General features: G+C 51.0%; 2 protein-coding genes across 2 annotated transcripts in view; one reads left to right on the forward strand and one right to left on the reverse strand.

The window, feature by feature from the left end:
- Positions 1–5912: 5912 nt before the first annotated feature.
- LOC103914128 (ADAMTS-like protein 2) lies at positions 5913–21139 on the forward strand. The gene is made up of 18 exons (XM_009320734.1): positions 5913–5984; positions 6300–6442; positions 8634–8709; positions 9189–9291; positions 10271–10416; positions 11148–11271; positions 12548–12628; positions 13060–13235; positions 13517–13934; positions 14526–14946; positions 15805–15911; positions 16101–16227; positions 16588–16801; positions 17433–17588; positions 17980–18150; positions 19904–20080; positions 20753–20897; positions 21021–21139. Exons 1-18 carry the CDS (start codon positions 5913–5915, stop codon positions 21137–21139), a joined length of 2976 nt encoding a protein of 991 aa, XP_009319009.1.
- A 3250-nt stretch (positions 21140–24389) lies between these two features.
- FAM163A (family with sequence similarity 163, member A) overlaps positions 24390–24892 on the reverse strand; it is a 1189-nt gene continuing 686 nt past the window's right edge. The window contains exon 2 of the mRNA XM_009320638.1: positions 24390–24794. Coding sequence (XP_009318913.1) covers positions 24390–24794 — 405 coding nt within the window. The remainder of the gene's footprint in view (positions 24795–24892) is intronic.

Below are 24892 nucleotides of genomic sequence, written 5' to 3' on the forward strand. Positions count from 1 at the left end.
GGCTTCCCAGCATCACCAGAAGGACCATGGGGGAGCAAAGCCTTTGTCTGGTTGGGGTTTGCCTGAGGCTGCCCCCCAAGTTCATCCCTAGCAGAGGGTCGACTCCAGTTTAGGGCAGAAAACAAACAGATTTTCCTCTTCCCTCTCCCTCCCGCCACCCCAGGCATGGGTTTAGGCAGCTGCTTTTTCTGCTAACTGTGGGGTGCACGTCTGGGCATCGAAGCCCCATACTCCTCTCATCTCTGCTCTCCTCCACAAAGGACCTCCTCACCCTGGCCTTCCTCGTGGCACTTGTTTCACACAGTGCTGAAACCCCTCTGCCAGTCCCTTTCTCCTTCCCGAGGCCCGGCCTGGGAGAATCGCCCCCGTTACTGTGGTAGGGGAGGCAGAAATCCCAGCTTTGCAGCACACTGGTTGTGCCCCTGCCTTCACGGGTCATTGCGTGCATTGTGGCTCGGCGCTCCCGTTTCCCCGAGGGGAACCCAGGCGGATTTCTTTGCTGCTAAAGGGATTCTGCTCTGCTAAAGGAAGAGGGTCTTGGGTTGTTTCCCACACCCCAGACTCCATGGCTGACGTGAAGCAATCTCACATGAGCTATCTTAAACACAGAGAAGACCAGACACCGCAGCTTTACTGCGGATAACCCAGGTTTGAGGAGCAGCAGCGTCTCCTGTTCTGGGGTTGTCTTAATTTTAAAGCTCAAGTCTCATTTCCACGTTGTTTTTACCTTCACATACATCGCTGCCTGTTCATCCTTTAACTGTAGGGCTAAGTCAGAGAGAAGCTTCAAGCAGAGCAAGCCGGGTCAAGCTAAAGAGATGTGATGTCCTTCATTTAGGACTGACCTGAATGGACTCCTCCATCAGCATGTGTACACAAGCCTTGGCTGCTCATGGTTCTCCCTGCCCCCAGCAGCTGTGTTTGTACAGCACCTAAGACGAGGGCATCCGGGGCTGGGAGGAGGGCTGCTCAGCCCTCCCCAAGACAAACGCACACCAATACTGTTGCCAGGTCTGCCCTGAGGACTCCCTTACTCCAGGAGATCCTTGCAGAGCACTCTGATCAGGCATTGCGTGGTGCGAGTTGGCCTGGCAGATGTGGTTGCTGGTATTGATTGGTATCTCTGGTGCAAGACAGCACGTGAAATGGTCATAAGGGGATTAACCTGCAGTTCCTCTTACTGTCCCGTTTCTTTATACAACATGATTATTCAAAGAGTGACACAGAAAGCTTCGATATGGTAAGCAAATTCCTTCCTGTGTGGGGCTAACTGCATTCAATGCCCCTGAAAAACGTGGCAGTAGAGATGCCTCTCATGCATACCGCCTGTTACTCCCTTCTCCCCCTTCACAGATTTCCATCCTTTCTACCGACTTGCCCCAGAATAAGTGCGTTATCCCACTTGAAGGGAATGACCTAACTGACTCGGATCAAGTATTTTGTAATGACGTGCAGCACTTGCCTGTGAACTTTCTGTCATGGCAGTATTATGAACAGTACTTGATAGTTCTCCACTGGCTTCTGTTCACCGGTTTTCTAATTTGCTTCTCATCTGTGCCTCATTGTATGTCCAGATTTCTGTTACTTATCTGCTGCAATATCACATCTTTAGCAAGCTACCATTTTCCCACAGATTAGTGTTCTTCCTGATCTCGTAAAAATTATTCTGCATTGATCATTTTACCTCAGGATACCTTCCCCTCATGGAAAACTCCTTCTCAAATATCTTGTTTAAACTTTTCTAAGGAAAATGTGGGTTTGTGTCTACTTCCAACATTGAATCTCTCATACAAACTATCTAGTCTACCCAAATTGGATAAAACAATGACAGGATGAGAAATAGCTTTACACAAACACCAATTCTTTTGTAAAACATCAGGGCATAATTGCAAATGCTATTGTTTTTTTCAGGGCTGTGATAGAGTGTGTCACCACAGCTTTAGTTAGAGAATGACACGGGGAGCCCAAACCAGGGGAGCTGAACATGGTCATTCATTTCCAGATAATAATCTGATGTCCATTCCAGGCATTAAGACATCTGAAGCTACTTAGTATTTCAGTAAGTAGTGTGGTTTGCTGTAGAGAGAAGCCCTTAAGTAAAAGGATCGTGGAAATTTTTGGTAGACGACATGCAGTTAATGGCCTCAGAAAAGGTCTGTGAAGAATTTATTTCATTTTCAGCTGCCATTTCTAGTAGTCCTACAAGCTCAGACAGGGTTGAGCAGAACAGTTTATGACGGCTACTGAGCCCTTCAGTGATGGGCCAGCCCTTAAGGCATGCCAGGCTGCAATGGAGAGCCTTCCCCCCCAAGCTCCTCTATTAAGGGAACTAGACAGGCATATTTGTGGTCTCTCTTCCCAGACGGCTTTTTTACAGGACCCAGGCTCTAATGAATCTCAAGATTAGGCACAACAATAAGCAACACAGGAGGCTGGGCCACCGACACGGTAATTGCAGTTATTTCCAGGTTTCTGGGAAACCCAGCGTAGCTCAGAGCTGATCTAGAGCATGACAGAGAGTCAGCGGAGAATTTACTTTATCCCTTTCAGCTCTTCAGAAAGACCGCCTGGAAATCCGATAGGATGTCAGTCCAGGCCCACCCTTCTTTGCAGGGCTGAAGCATTTTGTGTGTGGCAGCCTTTGTTTGGTGGGGGGGCGAGAGGGGAAGCAGCTGGATCTTTGGTTAGACAGAAAAAGCTTTCAGTGATGCTGGCTTAGAGACTGATGTTTCTGTCATTGATATTGGCAAATCTGGAGACAGATGTTTTATCCTGGAAAAGTTCCCTGCAGGTTGGGGTTCAAAGCTCTGGTCCCCCCAGCAAGGGCACAGGAAGGCAACTCTCACCTACTCAGTTGCATGGCCTCCAGCGCAGGTGCAGAGGCACAGAAATAACGTGGTTAGCCTCAGAGAGGAAGAACTGCAGCTGTATAATCACTGGGTGCCAAGCCACAAACACCTCAGGGGAAATTCTTGCAGAGAGCACCTGGCTGAACTGGAATATGGTCTATCTTTTCTACAGATGTAAATTCTAGGCCTTACATTCCTCATCACCTAAGGAATCGTACCTGACTCTCTTACCTCCTTTGGGCAAAGCCCTCACCCAAGCCCAGGCAGAGCCAGCCTTATAAAGACTGGATCTATGCGCATCTGCTCCAGTGTTTCTAGCCTGCTCTGTTTCTGTGATTCTACAGCAGAGTGCAAATTAGAGCAGCTCCAGCATCTATAACAAGGAGAGTGCAAAAGAGTTGCAAAGCCCCTTTATTTCTCCTTCTGCAAGGAAGAGGCAGGAGGGGATTCACTTGGCCAGAAGGTAACTCTTGGGATTTGCTGAGGGGCTTGGGAACCTAAAGCTAGGAGCTAATCTAATCTGGAGCCTGTCCCACAGTCCTTAATTTATTATCTGGAAATTTGGAAAATGCAAGTATCTCTAATTAAAAACAAGAACCATTTGTGTGTCATGATTAATGCAGATTTATTTCTGACAATATAATAAATTCAGCACAGATTGGAACCAGCTGTCCCAGCTCTAAGTACCTGAAGTTCCCCCTCCACATCGCCAGGCCTAGGACTTGGATGCAGTCACGCCATAAGTCTCACTGGCCAAGGGGACAGCTCAGTGTTGTCCTTGCTTACACAAGAAAATAAACACGCCTAGGCAAGGACTGGCAAGGGAGCTTGGTCACGGAAAACCTGAGAGCCAAATCAATCTACTTAAAAAGTGATTGATTCCTCCAGTGCAGAGAGGAAGCAGGAACAGGGCTTATGGATACAGGGGAACACATTTTATTAAAAAATAGTCTCTTTGACTAGCATCCTTCAATAAGTCTTCATTTGGGCTCCTGTCATTCCTGAAAGTCATAGTGCAGAGAGGAATGTATCCTATTCTAACTGGAAGAAAGAGGCACACAAAGGTAGAGACAGTGATCTTCCCCAAACCTCAGCTCTGCCACCACATGCCAAGTCTCCTTGCATCCAGGCAAGACACCCAAAAGCAGTAACCCCAAAAATGAGCCTGCAGCTTTCCACCGCTCCAAATACACAGTCTTTTTCATATCCAGGGGTGGGTCAGTAGAACAAGCTATTTCACTTCCCTTCATCCGTTTCCCTTCTGCCCTGTCTCACCTATTTGGATTGTAAGATCTCTGGAGCAGGACTATCTTGCAGATTACAGCTACACAGATTTTTATTGCCACCTGGGGAAAAGCTATGTAAATACTGCAGCTTTTGGTCCACATGCCTTCCCTCCAGGCAGTCCATGTGCCTCATGTAACTACTCAGTGAAGTGGTAAGACACCAGCCTTGATTATTACCCCAGCTATGGGAGAATCTGTATTGTGGTGAGCTCTCTGCACATACACCAGATAAATCATTGGCATTCTCCTTCCCGACAGTTGTGAAGAGCTCTTTCTCCATAGGCCTTGAGATGCTTATCACAGAGAAGCACAGAAGGGGTCAGGGAAAGATTTTAGCTGAAAATACCTTATAATAAGAGACCTTTGGTTTCTTTCCTTTGTAAATGTGGAAGCTACATAGTCAGCATTTCCATTTACAGTCTGATAATATACAGTCAGACAAAAATTCTCATAGGAAATAGGTTGAGATGATCATTTGGAAGAAGAGAAAAAGGTATTTTGGAAAACACGTCTGTTTCTTTTAAATTTTGTTTTTCTCTTGAGCAACTCAGCTGCTGGCCACAGCATTTGGTCCCTGTCAGGCAAGTCAACTCCAGCCAGAACATCTAAGTACAGCAAAGAGTTCTGTTGCATTGTTTTAGAAATCAACTATTGTAATCACTAGAGAGTAAAGCATCAGGTAACGTGGTGCTTTTTTGCAGCAGAGTAGGTTACTTTCAACATGCTCTGACTATCACCAAGAAGAGGCACTATGCACATTTCAACGACGCTAAGTTACAACTTAAAAATATTTGCATAAAACCAGCTGCATCTCCTCTGCCCAGAGGATGTTCTGTTGGCAGACACTGTAGAAACAAGTTCTCAGGCAGGAATTACACTACAAGATGAAGAACACTGGCTTTATTACACCATGAAAGAGCATAAAGCCAAGAGACAGTCAACCAAAATAGTGAACAGAGCACATTTAGCGATAAGCAAACCCTACTGAGTTTTCTTTCACATCCATCAACTACGTTTTGCAGACCGGTTCTTTACAACAGGACTATCAGCCACTGCCACAAACCAGCATGCTTTGCTGATAGTAGCACTGATACAACTTCCCTGAGCCCTTACTTTAACATAGCAGACTTCACACACGCACAAATTATTCATTTTCTTCTACTAATACTGAAATACTATCAGCATTTTCGGCTTGATAAATCCCTTCCAGTCACTGTCCTGTGTTAAACTCATTGCTGCATTTAACACTATTCACAGCTGTGTTTAAGTAAACAGCAAATTAGCTCCTGCACAGGCTAGTTTGTCAAAGTCCCTGCAAGCTTGTAGGCCATCAGACACTAAACAGGAAAATATTGCAAGGAAAAAAAAGACCCAGCTAAAACACAGAATCACTTACCTGCTGGGAACTGTGGAGGCAGAGCCAAAAGCAACCTGCTGCAATGACCACGTTGGGGCCAAAAGAGCTCAGGTTTGCCAAATTTAAAGGCTCAGCCCCAGCAAGGTATGCTGGGAGAGGGAGCAATCCTCTGAGCATAGTAGGGTGATGGAGAGAGGGGACAACAGCAACTGAAGGAGGCTTTGGTTCTGAAGCACTCTTGAAAATGACTTTTGTGGAGGTTGGAGGGTGAGAAACTTGGATCTGAGCTGATTTAGTCACAAAGAGAAGTTTATTCGTTGAAATGCAGCTCCAGCAAGTGACAGATGCGTACCCCCAGCTTTCCTGCAGGCAGGCCTCCGCACAGCCAAGCACCACAGCTCTTCCTCTTCTCTCCTGACCATGCGTCAGACCCAGACGGGCAGCATGAGCCATGATCTGCTGTTCTATCTGACCTGGGCTGGGAGCGATGCTGTAGGGTAAAGCTGCAGACGCGTTACCGTCACACATGTCCAGCCCGACAGCCCTTCTCTACATCATGTCATGAGGCCTTGGAGGCATCTTCCTTCCCATGCATAACTCCGTCTTGGAGGGAGATTTGAATTTTGAGATGTGTGAGCCTGGCATGATCCCAGAGGGCCCTGATCTTGCCACAGTTGTCCCAGTGCTGCCCGTTTAGAAGGCATCCAGGTGATGTGCTCCCTGGGGGAGCTGACTTTGGAAGGCCCTTCTCTGCCCGGGGTGGTGAGGGGTCAGGTTCTCCAGCTAACCATGCTCTGTTTCTGTCAGGACAGTAGTGAGGCAGCAGATGGAGCTGGCCCCTGGGATGAAGAAGTCACCAAGTGGTGGGGAGAGTGGAGCTCCTGGTCTACCTGCTCCCGGTCCTGCGGCGGAGGCGTGATGTCCCGAGAGAGGCATTGCTTGCGACAGAGGTGAGTTGTGTCCCAGCCTGTGCCCTTGGCCAGGCCTCAAGCACCAGAGGGGAAACGGGGTGCCCCGACCTGCATTTTTGGGCCAAATCTCCTGGGTTTGCACCTTGTCCCTTCTCTCTTTTGCAGCATCTCAGAAAGGAAGGCGACTGTTGCCCGTGGGGTAGGCGGTGAGCAGGCAGTGGTGGGGAGGGCTGATGAGGGAGAAGCATGCTGCAGTGGGGCAGCCGACTGGCCCCCCAAACATGTCACTCACTCAGCCTGGCTCGTCCGATGGGGAGCAAGGGCTTGGTCCCCTCTTGGGGTCTGTGAGAGACTTGAAGATGACGGGGTTGTGGGCTGCAGAAGACTAACTGTATTCCTCTTCCCTTTTCTTTCACAAACCCTCGCTTACCGTGGCTGCCCTGACCAACCTAACCCTGATTTGTAGCCAGTTCCTGCGCTAAGTATGTGGGCACATATTCCCAGACATCTTCTGGGGACTTGATTTACTCCTGGCAGCAGCCAGCTCAGCTACATCTCAGCAATTTCCCCTCTTTATTCCCTGCAGAGCTTGCAAATCTTTTTCCCTCTATCATTTATCTGGCTGTCACCTGACAGCATCTCCATTTGTCCCCTACAGCTGCTACAGTCCTGGTATCGGTTGGACAGGGTTTGTGGGAGTGGGGAGAGCTTGGGAACTTCAGCTGCCTGAACTCCCGCTGTACCCTCCAGGTCACCTTGCCACCAAGCCCTCCTCCTCCTCACTAACTTGCTACTCCAGACTCCCAAGATGTTAATGAGAGCCGGAATCCTGCAGCACGGCAAGCCCATGGGGGCTGCCCGCTCCACACTCGGCGCCTTTCCCTTCTGCGTGAATGCACTCCTGAGCGGAGGAAGCTCAGACTAGGACCCCCACCTGCTCTCCTTCCTGCAGCAGAAAACTTCTTTTATGTGGGCTGATTGGCAGCACGGTGAGGGTCCAGATGTGCTGCAGTAATGGCCTCCCTGCTAATCGGGCTTGCCAGTATCTCTGCCGCTGCTCCGCCTCCCCAGCACACCATGGCCATCATGAGAGAGCAGTGGGAAACAGAGGGCGGGAGGGAGCCTGGGGCTGTCCCACACCCCCGCACAGCCAGAGCCGCCCTTCTGCCCTTTGCCAGCTGCCAGAGGAGAGATTTTTCTCTCCATTTGGCATCTGCTCTTTCCTTGAGTCCGCAGCTGGGGAGGGGAGGGCTTTGCTGTGGCATTTTACTCCAGGGTTCAAGTCTGAATGTAAAACAAAAAAGCCCAACATAAAACCCAGCCAAAAGGTTTCTGCAGCTTTAAGAACAGCTTAAGTGTGAGCCAAGTATGCCCATGAAACAATTTCTGCCTGAGTCTGCAGGCAGCCTCTGCTTCAGCTGAAAGGAATGGCAGTTTTCAAGCCTTTTGGTGCAAATTTAGGCTTTGCCTACATCGTGTAAAGCATTGTTCTGCAGTACCCCTAGCCAGTCCAGCTTGAATATGCCTACGGGGTTCTTCATTACACAGTGCATCCTAAGTTCCCAATACTGTTAACGCATTGTCTGCTGCTGTTCTTTACACAGACCACATTGCCTTAATCTGTGGTCTCGGCCATTCTCCCTACGTCTTCCCAGCTTCCAAGAATTTTTTTCGCCTTTGCATCAGTCAAGGACTCCAGTATCTCCTGGATAACTGCTGCTGGCCAGAGCTAAAGCATCATGTTGAGAAATTCCCGTGGTTTTGGTCCATCATCGGCACCAGGCCTTTCCTGCTAATCTTTTAAGGTGGCCAGTCCCCATGAGAGGTGCTATCTCCCTGCCTACTGCACAGTGAATCCTGAAATCAGCTCCCTTGGTCACTGCAAATCCTGGGTGCTTCCATGAGAGTGATGGATCATCAGGGTCTGTTGTCCTTTTGTCACATCAACCCTTTTGGAGCTCAGCGGTGAAGGGACACAGTGGTGGTGATACTGCAGTTGCTCCCTGTCTGCTCAACCTGCCCCAAAACAAGAGTAGTCTAAAATCACAGTCCACCTAAAAGCACTGAAAATGTGTTTCAGAGGAGATGTTGGCTAGTCTAAATCCAGAAAGCTTTGCTCTGATAAAATGCCTACCTTGCTTCTCCCCATTAAGTCAGGCCTGACTTCTCTGTCATCTTCAATACCTTAGTACTTCACAGACCTCCAGCTCATTTTCTTTCTGCTTTGCAGGCTCCAGATGCCCCAGGGAACAAACAGCACCATGTGTGTTGGTCAAGCCAAGCACTACCAACTGTGCCAGCAGCAGGTGAGAACCACTTCCAGTACTCCTTGGTCAATGTGGGCCTCAGAGTGTCACATTTGGAGCTGCAAGAGCACCAGCACTCAGGGTGTGACTGGGCCGTCAGAGGGGTGCAGACAAGGGGTATGATCCACTCCTGGAGTGGTTGACGGTGTGCCTTTGAAGATGTGGGAGATGGGCTCTACTTTCTGGGACTGAGAGGTGGAGGAAAAGGATATAAAAGCATATTTGTTGTGGGGTGGGGGGAGGTTTTTCCAGTATGCTTTTCCCTTCGCTGGAAGTAATTTTTGCAGGACTGTTAAATACAGCTGTCTGAGGGGCCCTTGGCGATGGAGGCCTGGCCTTTCTGCCTGTATTATGGCACCTCCGAGTCCATCACTGATTCCTTCCAGGGTGGACAGGGCATTTTCATCCTCCAAGGATGCAGCTGTCACAACCATGGCTGTGACATAGGGAGCTTTTGATCACATTTATTCCCTCCATAGCCCTGCCCAGCCAACACAGCAAGCTTCAAACAGCAGCAGTGCTCCAGTTTCAATGCCAAAGCCTTTGGGAAGCGCTACTACCACTGGATGCCCCTCTATCCAGGTGGGTTTTCACAGCTTCACACAAAAGATCAGGGTGAGAAAACACCCACAGGATCTTCTCAGACACAGAAGAAGGGGAAGGTCCCAGGGGACAAGGGATGGATGCTCCTGGCTGGTCTGGAAGTGCTTCCCTATGCTTCCTGCTTTGGAGAAATCGTTCCCTGTCTCTTCACAGAGCCGCTCTACCCAGCCAGGCCTCCTCTCTCACCACATTGCTCCTGTTTTGGATCCTACATCAGCAAGCATTGGTGGGCAGACAGGACACAGGCTTCTCTGAGTTGTCTTGGCTAACCAGCAGTCATCTTGGCAGAGTGGGTGTTCATGCTCTTTGTGCCTTCTACCATTTTGGCTGCCTCTGTCACCCAGCATGCTTCCCACTGGGTTGGTGGTGGGTTGTTCTGAGCAGGATGCCCATCAGTTTTCTGCACAGGCGAGACAAATTGCTTCACATGGGTTGTCAGGTGGCCCTTGAGGCTCAGATTCAGCTCACCTGAGATATTACACCCTTTCTGGACCCACTTGTTTTTCTCTTTCCATTAGCTGCCAAGGGGACATAGAGCATCTGCATCTGTAGCTTCAGTTGCTTAGCTGGATGGGGTGTAGCTGGCCACAGCTCCACACTGTCGGTACCCCTCTTACAGGTCTTGCTCGCTCTTCTATATTTATGTGTGGTCTGGGATCTGCTGGTACAGATTTCCCATGTCTGGCACAGGGGATGGCACTGCAAAGGGGAGAGGGTATGGCAAGGAAGAGGGTTTGCCAGCAAGAAGCATTTCTGCTAGGCATGGTCCCCAGCTGCAGCCTCATACCATGACCCCTTTACTACTACAAAATCTGAGCCTTGGGGTCTCATCTCAAGCAGCAAGAACATCCAAGGTCATATCAAACCTTCAGTATGGATAAGAGGGAAGTCCCCTTCCTCACTGCCCACCTCTGAGCACTTTGATCTGCCTGGTGACTTTCTGCCTCTGTCCCTTCAGATGACTATACCAGTATCTCTAACAAGCCGTGTGACCTTCAATGCACCACCCGGAGTGGAGAGAGGCAGCTGATGGCCCGAGCACAGGATGGTACTTCCTGCAAGGACAGGACCTATCAAGGGGTCTGCATCAATGGGAAGTGTGAGGTGAGGCTGTGGGAGGAAGTGGTACAGAAATTGGGAGTTCAAGTGCATGGCTGGACCTCCTGGTCATCGCAAGGCCAGGGGTCCCAGCAGGGAATTGAAACTGAGGCCTGGCGAGAAGTAATTACATTCACTCTTGAATGCCTGTGGGCTAGAGGAGAGCAGAGAGGAGCACACAAAGGGAATTATATAAATCCACATGTTCCCACTGAGTGACAGCACTTTCTTCCCAGCACAGAGAAGACTAGAGTTGGAGGTTTGTTTACATAATTATCCAATTTAAAAAAAAAAAAAATCTTCCATTTGATTTTTCACCTCATATGGCAAGGATGAAGGGTGGTTGTATATAGTGCTACAGAGAGGTGCCTTACAACCTCAGAAAGGCCTGCTGTTGATGCAGCATCGCCTGGAGGGTGATGACATATGTCATTATTTCAGTGAGAAGGATTGGCCTAAATACAGAGACAGAAGGAACCGAAACAGCTTACCCAAGTCTTACTCCATTCACCTACATGCACAAGCCCCTGCCCCAGGATCAGGGGCACAGTGTAGATGGTCACAAGTTACACAACTGAATTTCTGCTGCTGTTGGATTCACTCATTACTCCACTCTAAGCTAACCTACACCCCCCCAGGACCTCACCAAAAGAGCATGGTGGCATTTCCTTGAAAACACCCTGACCTGTGGGGATAAGTTGGCCCCAGGAAACCCTCTCTTGTTCTGTTCTTTGCAGCCAGTTGGGTGCGATGGGAGCCTGTACTCGCCCCGGACGATGGACAGATGCAGGGTGTGTGGAGGGGACGGCAGCACTTGCCATCGTGTCTCGGGCAGCTTCCGAAAGGCAATCTCACAGATAGGTACTCCCTGCTACCACAGTCTGGAGACTTCACCTGCTACTTCTTACCACCAGCTGGCATGAAGGGTGACTGGCTTGAATGCGAGTAGGAGTTTCCCAGCTGCTTGCTGGAAAGAGCTGAAGAGTGCCACCCCTGCTTAAATGCCTGTATTTTGTCCTTTTCACTTAATCATCAGAGGAAATTGGTTTGATGTGCTGTATATTAGGCTGGTAAGGTTTCCCTTCATCTCTTTACAATGGGAAGCAGCTGGGGATCTATTTGTTCCTATTGATTTTGGCATCTTGCCTGCCTCGGATAATGTGAAGAGATCAATGAATCTTCTTTTATTTGTGCTACGCGTTCATTTGAAACTTAAGCTCCTATGATGAGGGTCACAGCATTTGTTTCAGCCTGCACTTAGTCTCCTGCTTTCCCCAGTCCTATGGCTGGCACAGCTGAGGGACAGTCTGAAACTGGGCTGAGATTCATCCCTTGCAACCTCATGGCCTATTCCTCCACCCACAGAAGGAATAGACTGTGGTATGCTCATTAGTAATTAACTAACTGTGGTTTGAGGATGCTTTGAAACATCATTTCACATTGTTGTTTCACTAGTCTGCCTCGCTCTCTACAGACACCAGACTAGAAAAGCACTCAGGCCCCTTTCTGGAGCAGGGGTAATGGTGCTAACCCCTCTAGCAGTACAGACACAGTTTTGGCCTCCCATTCCAGTCCTTACAAAATCTTACAGACTGGACGAGACCTGCATTTCTAGCAGGAAAGACAAGGTGCCAAACCACGTAATTTTCAGAGCCTTCTTATTTCCTCTCCCTTTAAAGGTCAATTTTTATGCTACTCCTGAGACAAATTCTGTTGAGTCAGGAGCTAAGGGGACCTATAGTCTTTTCCATCTTCTGTTCAGCATCAGCCCTGATCACTAGTAAGCTTTTTCTGTGCTCATGCCAGAAAGAGCGTGAGAGCACATTTGTTCACACACCTAAAGCCTGCTATACTTGTGCCATTCCTTCCTGGCTCCAAATGCAGCAGTGCTCAGACTGAGCCTTAGAGACCTGTAATGGTGATCTGTAATGGGACTTCAGAGGAACAGCTCAATGGGACTGTGAGCTCTGGGGTTAGAGCTCACAGACTGCGCAATATGCATTTACGTCCCTAGCGTCCTGCCCCTGAAGGGCAGCGCTGCCCTCCTATATACACAATTATCCCACGAGCTGCTTTTCCTACCTACACCTTTTTATTCTGTCCTTGGGGTTTCCTCACCGTCTGTTCTGTTCCTCAGGTTATGTGTTCATCACCAACATCCCTGCCGGTGCCACGGACATCCTCATCATTGAGCGCAGGAAAGCAGAAAACATCCTAGGTAAGCAGAGGAACCGAATGGACATGGAGGTCCCAGTTCAGCTGCCTGTGAGGTGGGAGAAGGGCTCTGTGCTGTGAGAGAGCTATCTGTGAGCATTTCCTCCAGGGTAGCACAGGGGCACTTCATCTCTCCATAAACCAAGCCTACCACATCTCCAGCAGCCAGTGGCAGGAGGGACATTTGGAAACCAAGCTCACTATGGGCAGTCCCTGTTGTGAAGATGTTTGTGCTCTTGTTGGAGAGGGAAATGAAAGCAGCAGGCATTGAACACTGTTGATCTGACCCGATGTGGAAGATGAACGCTGGAAGGCCTGCGGTTCTTTTTCTGTTGGGCTTTTCTTGGTCATGAGCTGTTTGCTTTCCTCAGTGCCAGTGCAGCCCTGGTGTTCTGCACGGAGTATCACATTTGTCCCTTTTCTCTCTCTTTGAAGCACTTGCAGATGAATCCGGGCATTTCTTCTTCAACGGCAACTCTGCCATTGACAACCCCCAGAACTTCAGGGTAGCTGGCACGATCTTCAAGTACCGGCGGCCCTCGAGCCTGAACTCAGATGGGCTGGAGTATATCATAGCTCACGGGCCCACTAACCAGTCTCTGAACGCCATGGTATGTGAGGAGCTAGTTTTAGGCTTTCCTGTCTTGCCTGTCCTAAAATTGTGAGCCTCCCTCAGACAAAGGGAATATTAACCTGGTTCCCAAGCCAAACCTGAGTGTGTAGGTGGCTGAGGAAGCCAGATATTGTCTTGGAGGGGATTTCCTCTTGGATTTATGAGGATGCTATCTTCTCTTAACATCCATCACAAAATGGACGTGGCTAGAAGAGGTCTCTGGGAAACACATGTCCTTAAAATAAAAACAGTTTTGTTTTCTTTCCTTGTTTCCTCCAGTACTATAACTTTAATGGGAAAATGCCACACATAACTTATGACTACACTGTACCACGGACACCACCTCTCCGAACTGCAGCCCCTGCTGTAGACAGACCTCTCTATCATCACCTACCCGATACCAGCCAGAACCGTCCCATTCCAGCCAACTCCAGAGCTGCCCAGGACTTCAATGCCACATGGCTATCCCTGTCTCCAGATGACACCAGTGAACAGCTTCCTCTAAGAGAAGGGCATGAAGATTTAGGCTTCAGTCATTTCTTCCAGACCAACTCCACCAGTCAGACTCGGGACTGGGGCTGGGAACAAGGTGAAGAGAAGAAGTATGACTTCCAGATAAGACAGGTCTACCATGCAAACACAGCAGGAGAGGAAGAGGAGGAGGAAGCAGCAGCAATTGGTGGAGAAACAGAGTTGGGTTGGTTGCTTTGCTTTTCCTTCCTTGAAAGTGGACATCCCACATTGGCCTTCTTGAAATCTAAGGTGGTTTTACTATCAGGGCAGACAGGAGGGAGAGATGATTAATAGCAGGGTGGAGACTGTCAGGGAGCAGCAAAGGCCAGTAGCTCCATAAGGGAAGGGGAGCTGGGAGAGGGTGGCCACGATACAGATCAAGCAGTGCCCTGTCATGCAGGGCAGTCCCATGGTATCTGAGCTTGGCAAGCAAGGCAGTGACAGCAACAGGTCCTAACAACCGTCCAGTGATCATCAGGTGAAGCAAGGTGACAAGTCAAATCTGAGGTCAATCTGGGAAAGCCAAACAACAATTCAGGGATAAAGTACACCTGCAGCATTGCTCAGGCCAGGTCTGAAGGCCCAGGCCTGAGCTTAAATGGAGCTCCTGAGCAATGGGCAGAGAGTGTGTGTGAGGCTGGTCAGGGCAATTAAGGCCTGTTGGCAATTTATGATTTTGAGGCCAAATACTCGGTGGTTTTTGCCTTGTTAGATACCACATGCTGAAGTATAAGCCATCCAAGATAATTAAAGCATTCCTGTATTTTTCCTCCAGCTCTCAGGTTCAATCAGATTTCCATCAGCACAGCTGTTCCATACAGCATGAGGAGATCCGAGCTCTCAGAGAACAGCCACATAGCATCCTCCAGGCTTCGTCTCTTCAAGCGACTGTGTCACCGAGACCCACACAACACTGCCTTCTGTAGGGAGCTGCAGCACCTGGCAGCCAGGCTGGCCCTGAGGAACTCCACGGCAGGACTGTGGACCGAGACGACTGCCCGGTGGCCACAGGGCCTCCACAAAGCGCCGGCCCGTAAGAACTCACTGGAGGACTTGAAGGTGGAGGCATTTGCTGGGAGTCAGGGGGAAGCAGCCAACTACAGCATGATGGCATCTGTGGAGAACCCTCTGCTAGGTGCCAGCCCAACAACGGACATCAGCCAGGCAGAGCCTCTGCAAGCCCCTGGCACTGAAAGGTGGCACTTGATTTCCTGGGCAAAACAGGAGCATGGTTAGCTGGGGAGGGAGGGTCAAGCCAATACTCTGGTAGTCTCACTGCTGTCCTTGCTGTCCCCATTCTCCAATGTCTGTCCATGCAGCTGCTGTAGTTGCTTGACTAATGGTGTGTCCTCCAAAGACTGATTGGCACAACTGGCCTGACACAGAGCTCCCAGAATATATTTCGCCCCCACCTCTAAGGGATCTATTTAAATGGGTTCTGAAGGACCTGGGGGGCCAACACTAATGTGGTTATATCAAGAAGGCCAGGAGTCTGTAGCACGTCACATACACACATTTACCAGCACATCACGCCCCTTCTGTCCCATTCCTCTGGGCACACATGCCTCTTCAATAAACATTTACATAAACATGTAACTTCAATAAACATTTGGCAGGAAAACGAGGGCCAACTTTTAAACATTTCTAGCAAGCCACATGGGAACTCTCCCACCTCATTATATGATAAGAGGGACCTTGCTTGAGTTCCCCTTTCCAACCTAACATCATACCTCTTGAGGTGATAGCATGAACTGAGGCTGAGGGCACCTGCATGTTTGAAAGACCATAATACAGACAAGTCTCACAATGAATGATGCCTCCTCTCAGAGGATGTTGATCCACAGCTTTTCACAGCCTTGCTAGTTGAATTCAGGAAGTGGATCAAGGTTTTACACTCTGTTCATCAGTGGTCCATCTTGCCCAAGGTGGGGGAGGTGGAGAGCGGAAACACTGGGTTTCTTCTCATCTTCAAAGACAGCGAGGAGGGAATTCACTGTATTTTATGTTTGCAGCAGTTTTTCATTTTTAGCTCATGCTACCTCCTTTTTCCACAGCAATGAGTTCGATGTGAGCCCCGTGGGCCATGACGACATTAGCTTGGCTGACATGTATCGGTGGAAAGTCTCAGCTTATGCCCCCTGCAGCTCCACGTGCACTTCAGGTAGGTTTGGCTTCAGGTGACTGATCATGTGAGGTCCTTTTTGGCTGTTGATGGAGAGAATACTGGTATTTTTTAAAATGGCAGGTAGAGTTTCAGATGCAGTGAGCACTCCAGTAATTTAATCATGGTGGGAGAAGGCTTTTGGATCTGATGGAGCTTGACCAAGAGAGGGTCTTGATTGCCCAGCAGGTATCAGCACCTCCTATGCGATGTGCGTCCGGTATGACGGAGTAGAAGTGGATGAAACGTACTGCGATGCCCTAACCCGACCAGAACCTACTCATGAATTTTGCACAGGGAGAGATTGCCAGCCTAGGTGAGTGGAAATGACATCAGCTATCCATGGGGACAGCATATCTTTGTAAGGATAATTTTCTGCTCAAAATATACAGCCATTTCTGGGCTGGAAGATATGCTTCAACAGCTAAGCCCTTGTGTCTCCTTATAAGCAAAAAGAGGGAAGGAATTTGCTGCCTAAATTGCCTGCTAAGGGCAAAGTTGGCTTTCAAGACCAGCATCGCCTTAACACAGACATATATGTGATGAGCAGATTGATGGCAGTAGCTACTGGATGAGGGAGTCCCAGGCGTGCAGCACTCCCCAGCCACCGCGTGTCCCTTGTCCCCCTTACCTGGGTTTTCCTTTGTGCTTTCTCTCCTGGGGACTACTCGTGGAGGTGGGAGACCAGCCGGTGGAGCGAATGCTCCAGAACCTGTGGTGAGGGCTATCAGTACCGCACTGTGCGCTGCTGGAAGATGCTGGCTCCAGGCTTTGACAGCTCCGTTTATGATGACCTCTGTGAGTCAGCTGGGCTGGCCAGGCCTATGGAGAGGAAAGCCTGCAAGAACAAGGCCTGTGGGCCCCAGTGGGAGCTCTCCGAGTGGTCCGAGGTAGGCAGCAGGGCAGTTTTGCTCCCAGAGGTAAGCAGCCGGGGCTGGTCTGGGGCGTGGAGGAAGGTGGCTGGCAGATGTTGGGTGCTGAGGAAGCCCCTGGCCAACTGCATCCTGGGGAAACAAGGACTGCCTTTACCCACCGCTCCCCTGTTCTGGCATTGCCCAGTGAACAACGGCCATTGCAAAACATTTTTCTAAGGTCAATTCTCAAGCAGGACGTTGACCAAATGAAAGCCCTGTCAGCAAGAGGCTTTGCCTCCCTCTTCCCAAGGATTTAACTAAGGGCAGATGGGGAAACAGCATGGAGACATAGAGGAGCTAAAATGCAGTTGAAATCCCTTTGACTGACTTCTCACAGCCTGCTTGGGACTGGGACAGTGGAGCTGCCCAGTGGCTTTGAATAGCAGTCCAGGACTCAGCGTCTTGGAGCGTTGGAGCTCTAGGACCCAAAGTAATTAAGCAGCAGAGATAGAGATGGAAGCACCTTTTTCTGTCCCTGCTGGGGCCCTTACCCTCTCCCCTAGTGCAGCAGGAGGAAAATGGGAGAAGGCATAGCTGCCTCCCTCACCTTTGCTCGTCCCCCTTGTTCTCTGCTTCTGAGCCCCAGGCCTGACTCTGGCTATTGCAGTGCTCGGCCCGGTGTGGCACACAGGGGACGAGGAAGCGGGAGGTGCGCTGCTCAGTGGAGGCACCCCTCTGTGACGAGTCCCAGAAGCCCAGCAGTGAGAAGGCATGCACAGGCCCACCCTGCGACCGCCGCTGGACCACTTCAGATTGGGGCCCGGTGAGTCCGGAGGGTCTGCTTCCCCTTGAACCCGATGCAGGGAGTGCAGGGCTGGCGGGAGGGACCAGGTGAGCAGTCATGCTACTGCTCTCTTTCGGCTTTCTTCTGGCAGAGGCTAAGCTAGAGAAACTAGAATAATCTGTATTTTTGCCTCTCCATGCTGTGAATTTTCATTAGCTGTGAGGTGAGCGCCATTCAATAATCTGGGAAGCTCACAGCACCTGGAGAATGGAAGCCTCTGATCAGATGTACCTCTAAAGACCCTTGGGATCCAGTGCCACAGTCCCAGTGGCAGGGCTAGGCTCTGGACTCAGGTCTCCTGACACCACTGACCCTGTCCCCTCCACCTTCCTGCTTTCTGATGTGTCTAACTGCCCTTTATTCCTCCAAGTGCTCAGGTTCGTGTGGTGAGGGACGCATGAGCCGCTTCATTGCATGTCGCAACCTGGAGGGCAAAGTGATCTCCGACTCGCAGTGTGACCCAGCCACCAAGCCCCTGGCTGTCCATCCGTGTGGAGACAAGAACTGCCCTGCACACTGGGTGGAGCAGGAGTGGGACCAGGTAAAGCCAAGCCCAGCCCTGTGTCCTCAGCCCTTCTTCCCACCCCATATCCCACAGGAGATGTGGGAGCCTGGGTCCCTTGGTGGAGCAAGGTTGTATGGTGTGAGCTCCAACTGAGGAGCTGTACCCTCATCCTAGCTCCTTCCAGAAAGAGGGAAGGAGTAATAAATACTCCAGCTTGTCCCCCACCATACCCTAAAGACCACCCTAAAGTCTGTGGCATTTGCTGCCTTCCCAGGGACCTCCATTGGAGGGCAGCAACGTCCTAAGGAAACTGTCTTCTCCCACCTCTGGCTCCCAGCTGGCAGTCGCAGACACCTCAGCAGAGCTCCTTTTGTCCAGAACCTGCACTCAGCCCCAAAAAATTTTGGTCCCACCACTAAAGAGAAAGCCCCAACAAAACCAGCTTCATCTCTGATAAACAATAGCCAGAGGTAAGCCTGAACCACAGCCCAGATCCCTGCCCTGGAAGTCTCATCCAGGCCACAACTGTGTACTTGCCTCAGGACTTGTAGCCCAGTGAATGTGGTCCAGGTGCCCTGTTCTACCAAGCAATCGGTCTCTGCCAGTCTACTTACTCCCCCTCTGTTGCTCAAAGCCTAGGGGCTCTGGGCTTCCTGTTAGAAGCTGGTCCAAATCCCAGAGCACCCAGAAGGAACACATTGAGTCAGTTGTGGCGTTTGGGCTTTGTCTTTAAAGTCTTGAGCAATATAGAGCTTCACAAAGTGCTAAGGAAGAAGATTTTTAGGAAACCAGAGAAGCAGCCAAGCCTTCTCCCCTCCAACCGTAGCTAAACCTCTTTTCCTTTTGCTACCCTTTATAGCTGTTGACTACATTCAGCTGAGTCTCCCTCCAGCACTGGTAATGAGCACAAACTGGTTAAACCTAGGGACCTATGGCTGTCCCGTAACCCTGTCCTGCTCTGGCCTACGGTGTGGGTCACAAACAATGCTGCAGTGCAGTTTTTCAGCTGTGTCCAGGCTATTAAACTCACCCGAACTCTGAAAGACCAGCTGAGCTCCCCACCTTTGTGTGTGCCAGCTTCTTTGCCTTTGCTGTGTTCTCTTGGCTGATCAGCAATGAGTTCACAAGATGACTAAGGGCAGATGCAAGCCAGCTGTGCTGGCCCTGCTGTGGTGAAGAAGGGCACAAAGCAGTGAAATCTCAAACTGGCAACTGCCTCCATGAGCATCAGGGAGCAGAGCTGAGCTAGAATCAGATCCTGCCTCCTGCCGCTTCTCTCGGTGGTGTCCTGAGAAAGTGAGAGCTCCTAGCTAAGCCTGCATAGCTTTGGGCTCAGCAGTACTTGTCCATGCAAAGCACCTGCAGTGCACCAGTTTGGGCCCCTTGGGCCCACGCAAAGCTTGTCGGTACTCCAAGATGTAGTTTGCTACACGAATAGGCTACACGGTTTTTGAGAACAGCATAGATACACATAAAATGACACAGAAACAGCCTCTTGTAGTCTTACCTTGCCTGCTCCAGGTCCCTTGTGGTAGCTGCTCTCAAGGCCAGCCAAGGTGAATTTGGCATTCCCAATGCTGGCTAAACACTAATGACCAGCTCCTGTCCTCGCTCCCTAAGAAATTCAGCTCCTTTGCAGACACCTATTGCTCCTGTGACCTGGGCAGCACTACCTCAGACTGGTGTTGGCACATGCATTAAGCACCTTGCTTCTGAGCAGGATGCCATCTTGGAGCTCTACAGCTAATGAGCATCATTTGTTACCTGGCCATTATGTTTTCTTTCCCAGTGTGATGCCAGCTGTGGGCGAGGGATGAAGACCCGGGTTGTCTTGTGTGCGGGCCTGGAGAATGGTGTGTACAGGGAGTACCCCGAGAAGCGCTGTGAGGCCTCTCAGAAACCTGAGGAGCAAGCTGTCTGTTTCAAGAGGCCATGTTCAACGTGGTTCACTACCTCCTGGTCCCAGGTAGGGCTCGGGGTGGTGGGCAAGAGGGAGAGGAGACCTCATAACCGTGGTTGGTGGAGCATGACCTGCACTGAGGATTTCTAGCAGCCTGTTCTGCCGAGACCTCTGTTAGGTCTGGATGGGACCATGAGCTCTGCTCTTCTGCAGACCAGGCAGCAGGTGGAGGGACTGGCACACGGGAGCTGGGGAAAACCTTAGAGCATGTGGATTATTGTCTCAAGGAAGAGCATGCACTGCCCTGCCGGCAATACAGCCGTGTCTCCTCCTCTGCCAGGAGTCAATGTTCTGCCTTTCCCTGCTTTCCCTTGATTTTAACTGGTGAGCATTTAGGGAATGGGAGGACAGGGGAAGCTGGGCCTGGCTCGCAGCAGCCATTTTCTCTGTCTTCTATCGCAGCATCAACACTCAAACCAAAAACAATTCCGAGTTGCATTAAAGAGTTGAAAGCAAACTCCTCCCTTGCTCTGCCCCAACCCCAGCTCAGGGAGGCTCTCCTCCAGCAACAAAAGGGGAACATAAGTTTGAGATCAGTGTGGGATTTGACCCAAACCTCCTCAAGAACAGTCTCCAAAGCAGGGACCGGGAGGCCTCACTGGAAGAAAGAACTTGGGAACTACAGAAAAATTGAAAAATGCCTCTCACGAGCCCTTTCCTTGCTCTCGATCCCGACAGTGCAGCAAGACGTGTGGTGCTGGTGTGCGACTGCGCGAGGTGAAGTGTTACCAGGGGGAAGCGCTGGCCCAGGGTTGTGACCCCACTTCCAAACCAGAAGCCAGGCAGACATGCCAACTCCAGCCATGCCCCACAGAGGCACCAGGTATGTCTGGCAGGGCAGGGAGGGAGAGCAGCCCTTGGGAGCCCTTTCCTCTGTCCCGATCTCTGCTGTGGAAGCACATCTATCTCCTTTTTAACCCCTTCTGTGGATGCTTCTGCTCCCCAGAAGAAGACTGTGAAGACAAAGCGACAGCCAACTGTGTGCTGGTGCTGAAGGTGAAGCTGTGCTCTCACTGGTACTACAGGAAGGCTTGCTGCCGGTCGTGTCGGCTCAAGTCACCCTGACTGCTGCCAGGCCGTACTTCCTTTCCAAGTTCAGGGGCAAGAGCCCCCTTGGGCCAGACTTTACCACTTGAAGCCACCCCACTTGGCTTGGCTGTGGAGCCAGTCCCTGTAGACCAGCCTGCTCAGCGAGGAAGGATTCCTAGGACTTAGTCATCACCATTCCCTCTCCACCGAGAGGATTTTACACAAGAGAAACCATCGGTTCCTAGAAAGCTACTGAGAAGTGAGTTGGGAGAGCCTGTCTCTGCTGTCGTCAGAACAGCTCTAGTTGGAGGCGGTGGGGCGCAGAGGCCAGCCCGCAGCAGGGCACAGACGACAGCAGCCGTCTCTCTGGTCTGCCCTGCAGATTCTTCTACTACAAGAGCAATTTCCAAAACACACTGAAAAATTCTGTGTCACAATAAAGAGCTAAACTGTAAAACTGTGTTTTTGGCATGCATGTACCTAGGCCAGAGGCAAGGGAAGAAGAGGGACACAAGAGGAAGGAAAGCAGGAGCAGGAAGGGTAGGGAGGAAAAATCCTTGCACCAGTACAGCTTCCAGGCAGCACTGGATAAACCCCATTTTGTGTTGCCTTCCAAAGAACAGAAACCACTCCTGTTTTGTATTTCAAAGTCCTTGTTTATTTCTGACATTGCATTTGGACCCATAGCTGAGCAGCAAAGACAGAGAATAATAACAGGAGGAATCTGAAGTGGAAAAAATCTGGGATCCATGCCCCTACCCCGTCCTGTTCCTCCACCATCCCCAAAACCTTAAAACCCACAGTTGCATCTCCTGCGTTTCCAGCCCTTTCAGACTCACCTGTTTCTCTGTAGCCATGCCAGGCCCAGGGCGTTGTGTTGGCCGTGAGGATTACCCTCATCTTGGCCATCCAGCTACTCTGGAACTGCCTCGCCAGCCTTGGCACCTCGTTAGCAGGCAACAGGTCATGCTTAATTTGCATGTGATGAAGATGACGATGCGGTTGCTTTCCTTTCACAAGAAGGGTGACCCACAGAAGCAAAAGCTCCCCATGTTATTCCCACCCTCCGGAGGTCACGGCCCAGCGCGTGCTGCCATTGCTGTGGGAAGCCTTGCTGCGTGCCAAGAGGTAGAGTTGGATGCCGGGAGCCGCCGTGCCCACGAGCTGGCTCTGCGCCCTTCGAGGGGACGGCACCGCAGGGCCGTCTGGCAGAGCCGTGCGGGCGGCAGCCTGCAGGTCACGCCGGGACATACTAACTTGTGGCTCCCAGCAGGATGGAGACCTAGCTGAACAGATGCTCTAGTGGGAAAGGATGGGATTTACTGAGTTAGCCAAGATCTTTTTTCCAGTTACAGACTATCTTTTCAGGGAGTACTGGCTGGATGGGAAGCAGTAGGAGCTACAGACTATTGGCCAGTGGGATCCAGAGTGCTTTGCTGCTGCTAACTTTCATCTTCCCTCCTGCCTGCCCTTAATGTGAGATGGCATTTAAAGACTTGCTATCGCTATTTGGAGAACGGAAGGAGACTCTCTAAAAGAGATGCAGCTAGACTGAGTCTCAGGATAATGGAAATGCAATGTCTTTCTGGGCCAGAGGTGGGGGAGATGGTGCACAAAGTTTGTTCAACAGGCTGTGTAAAATGTGGGCTGGGGCAAGGTGTTTGGTTACAAGGACCATCGCCACACTGGCGTTCATCTGGCTCCTTTTCTTCGGATAGTTTGAGCAGAGGTGCCAAGGCATGAGCAGGTCCAAAGTGTAAATTAGCCTTTTGCCTGATAACGTAACATCCGAGGCTCACGCAGCGTGCACCTCCATGCTGAGACCTACATTTTCTGTGCATGAATGGGGAGGTTAAGTCTAAATCCTTCTGTGAGCAGCAGGATGATTTCTAAATTGCAGTGGTGAAAAAAAAAACCCAAAACCACTCACATTTCTGAGCAGTTGTACCCTATATTGCAAAGGCATGGCAAGCATTTCCTGCCATTGCCTCCAACAACATCCGCATGGCTGCGGGGATCGTTGCTGTCCGGGTCCCTCCTCCCTGCCGTGAATGGGAAGCGCTCAGCCGAGCAGTCCTGCACCGGTTGCTATGGAAGTGCCCGTGAATGATGGAGATGTCCTTTCAGTAATTTTTCACCTAATTTGATTTATGGAGGAAGAAGGAACTTTCCCACATTCATTTTTGCAGAAAGGCAGAGTCACTTGCTGTCATTACCAGCCGCCGTGCCGGTGAACCCAGGTTCGGGTCTTGTACTCTCTTCTTCCAAAAGCAAAAGGGGGGGGACCCCGATCACCTGAACATCACTCTCCCATGGGAGGTCGTGGGCCCCGCAAAGGAGGACGCATGACCCGGTGGTCTCTGCTGTTGCTGTCGAAAGCAAAAGCCATCCTAAAGCCAACCTTCGTCCGGCTGTCCAGAGCTGTCAGGGTGGGCTGGGTAGGGCTTTGAAAGCTGAAGGTGACCAAAACTGCAGTTATTTAGGGATGCAATTCTTCCTGTAAGTAAAATCTTGCCATTTTTATGGGTCCAAGTTAAAATCGCTCCTAAGAAAGCCTGTGAAGAGTAGAAGAAGTGGGGGCTTCGGCCGCAGAAGGATCAGCCCGTGCCCGTTTGCATGGGTGAGTGGTTTTGCGAGCAACTTTGCCTCCCCCAGTGGTGATCTATTCATGTCTTGAACTTCTTCAGCATGTGCAAAGACGGAGGCAGGTGGGGGACGGTGTCCTATCCTACACTCGAACACAAAAGCTAACTGCTAGTGGCAACTAATGCAGTACGAGGGGAGCAGGACGATCCGGATCTTCCCTTCTTTGCTTTCCCGTTGCCGAGGAGCTCTGCCATTCCCAGCTCAGCGGTGGGATTTGCCGGAGGTGGCAGCTCGCAGGTGGTCGCCCATCGCTTCATGTGCCTGAGGCGGCAGGCATCGCCTCGGGTGGCTGCGTGGGGACACCGGAGGCCTCGCTCTGGGCTCGGGGAGTCACAGGATCCTGGGGTAATTAAATTAGATTGTACTGTACATAGCCCTCGTTAGACAAGTCCCTTCAGGAGACAGAGTAGAATAATAATGACACTTATGATGAGTTCGGAGGTGGCCGGTTTAATGTTGCCCTTCGAGGTCTCTCTCGTCTTCTCGCCCGTAAAGCTTAGCCGTGCCGGGCGGTTCGTGCTGGTCTCGGGCTGGGCTTACGGGGTCCTCTCTGCATGAACCCCCCCACAAAGACAAGTAAAAAGCCCCTTCCCTCGAGCGGGCGCCGGCTGGGGACACCCTGTGCTAGTGGCAATGGTGACTACACCTCCGTGCTGATAGCCCGCGGGTTCGGGAAGCTCTCGCGGAGGAGGCCGTGGCGGCTCACCGGGTAGCTTTGCAGGGTGGCCATGTTGATGGGCGGCCCCATCTCCTTGTAGCACGCAGGGGTGTAGGTGACCCTCTCGCCCCCGTTGCGCACCATGTCGGCAGTCCGGATGTAAAAGGGGGAGCCGTAGGGGGAGCAGGTCGGGCAGTAGTTGTGAGCCCCGTGCTGGTTGAGCTCGCTGGGGGGGGGCGCGGGGCTGCCCTGGCCATCCACCATGCGGGAGTTGCAGGCATTGCACGTGCCGAGGTGCGAGTGCGTGGCCAGGTCGGGCTCTTCCTCTTCCTCCTCCTCCTCCTCCTCCTCCTCCTCATCAGAGTCATCTTTCTTACAGCAATAGTACTGCACGAAAGGGAAGGGGTTACATTAGGGGGAGCGAGCAGCCAGCAGGCAGATTCAGCTTCCAAGGCAGTCCCGCCCCATGCCTGGTCCCCTTATCC

Source organism: Pygoscelis adeliae, unplaced genomic scaffold, assembly GCF_000699105.1.
Source record: "Pygoscelis adeliae isolate BGI_AS28 unplaced genomic scaffold, ASM69910v1 Scaffold402, whole genome shotgun sequence".
Lineage (NCBI taxonomy): Eukaryota > Metazoa > Chordata > Aves > Sphenisciformes > Spheniscidae > Pygoscelis > Pygoscelis adeliae.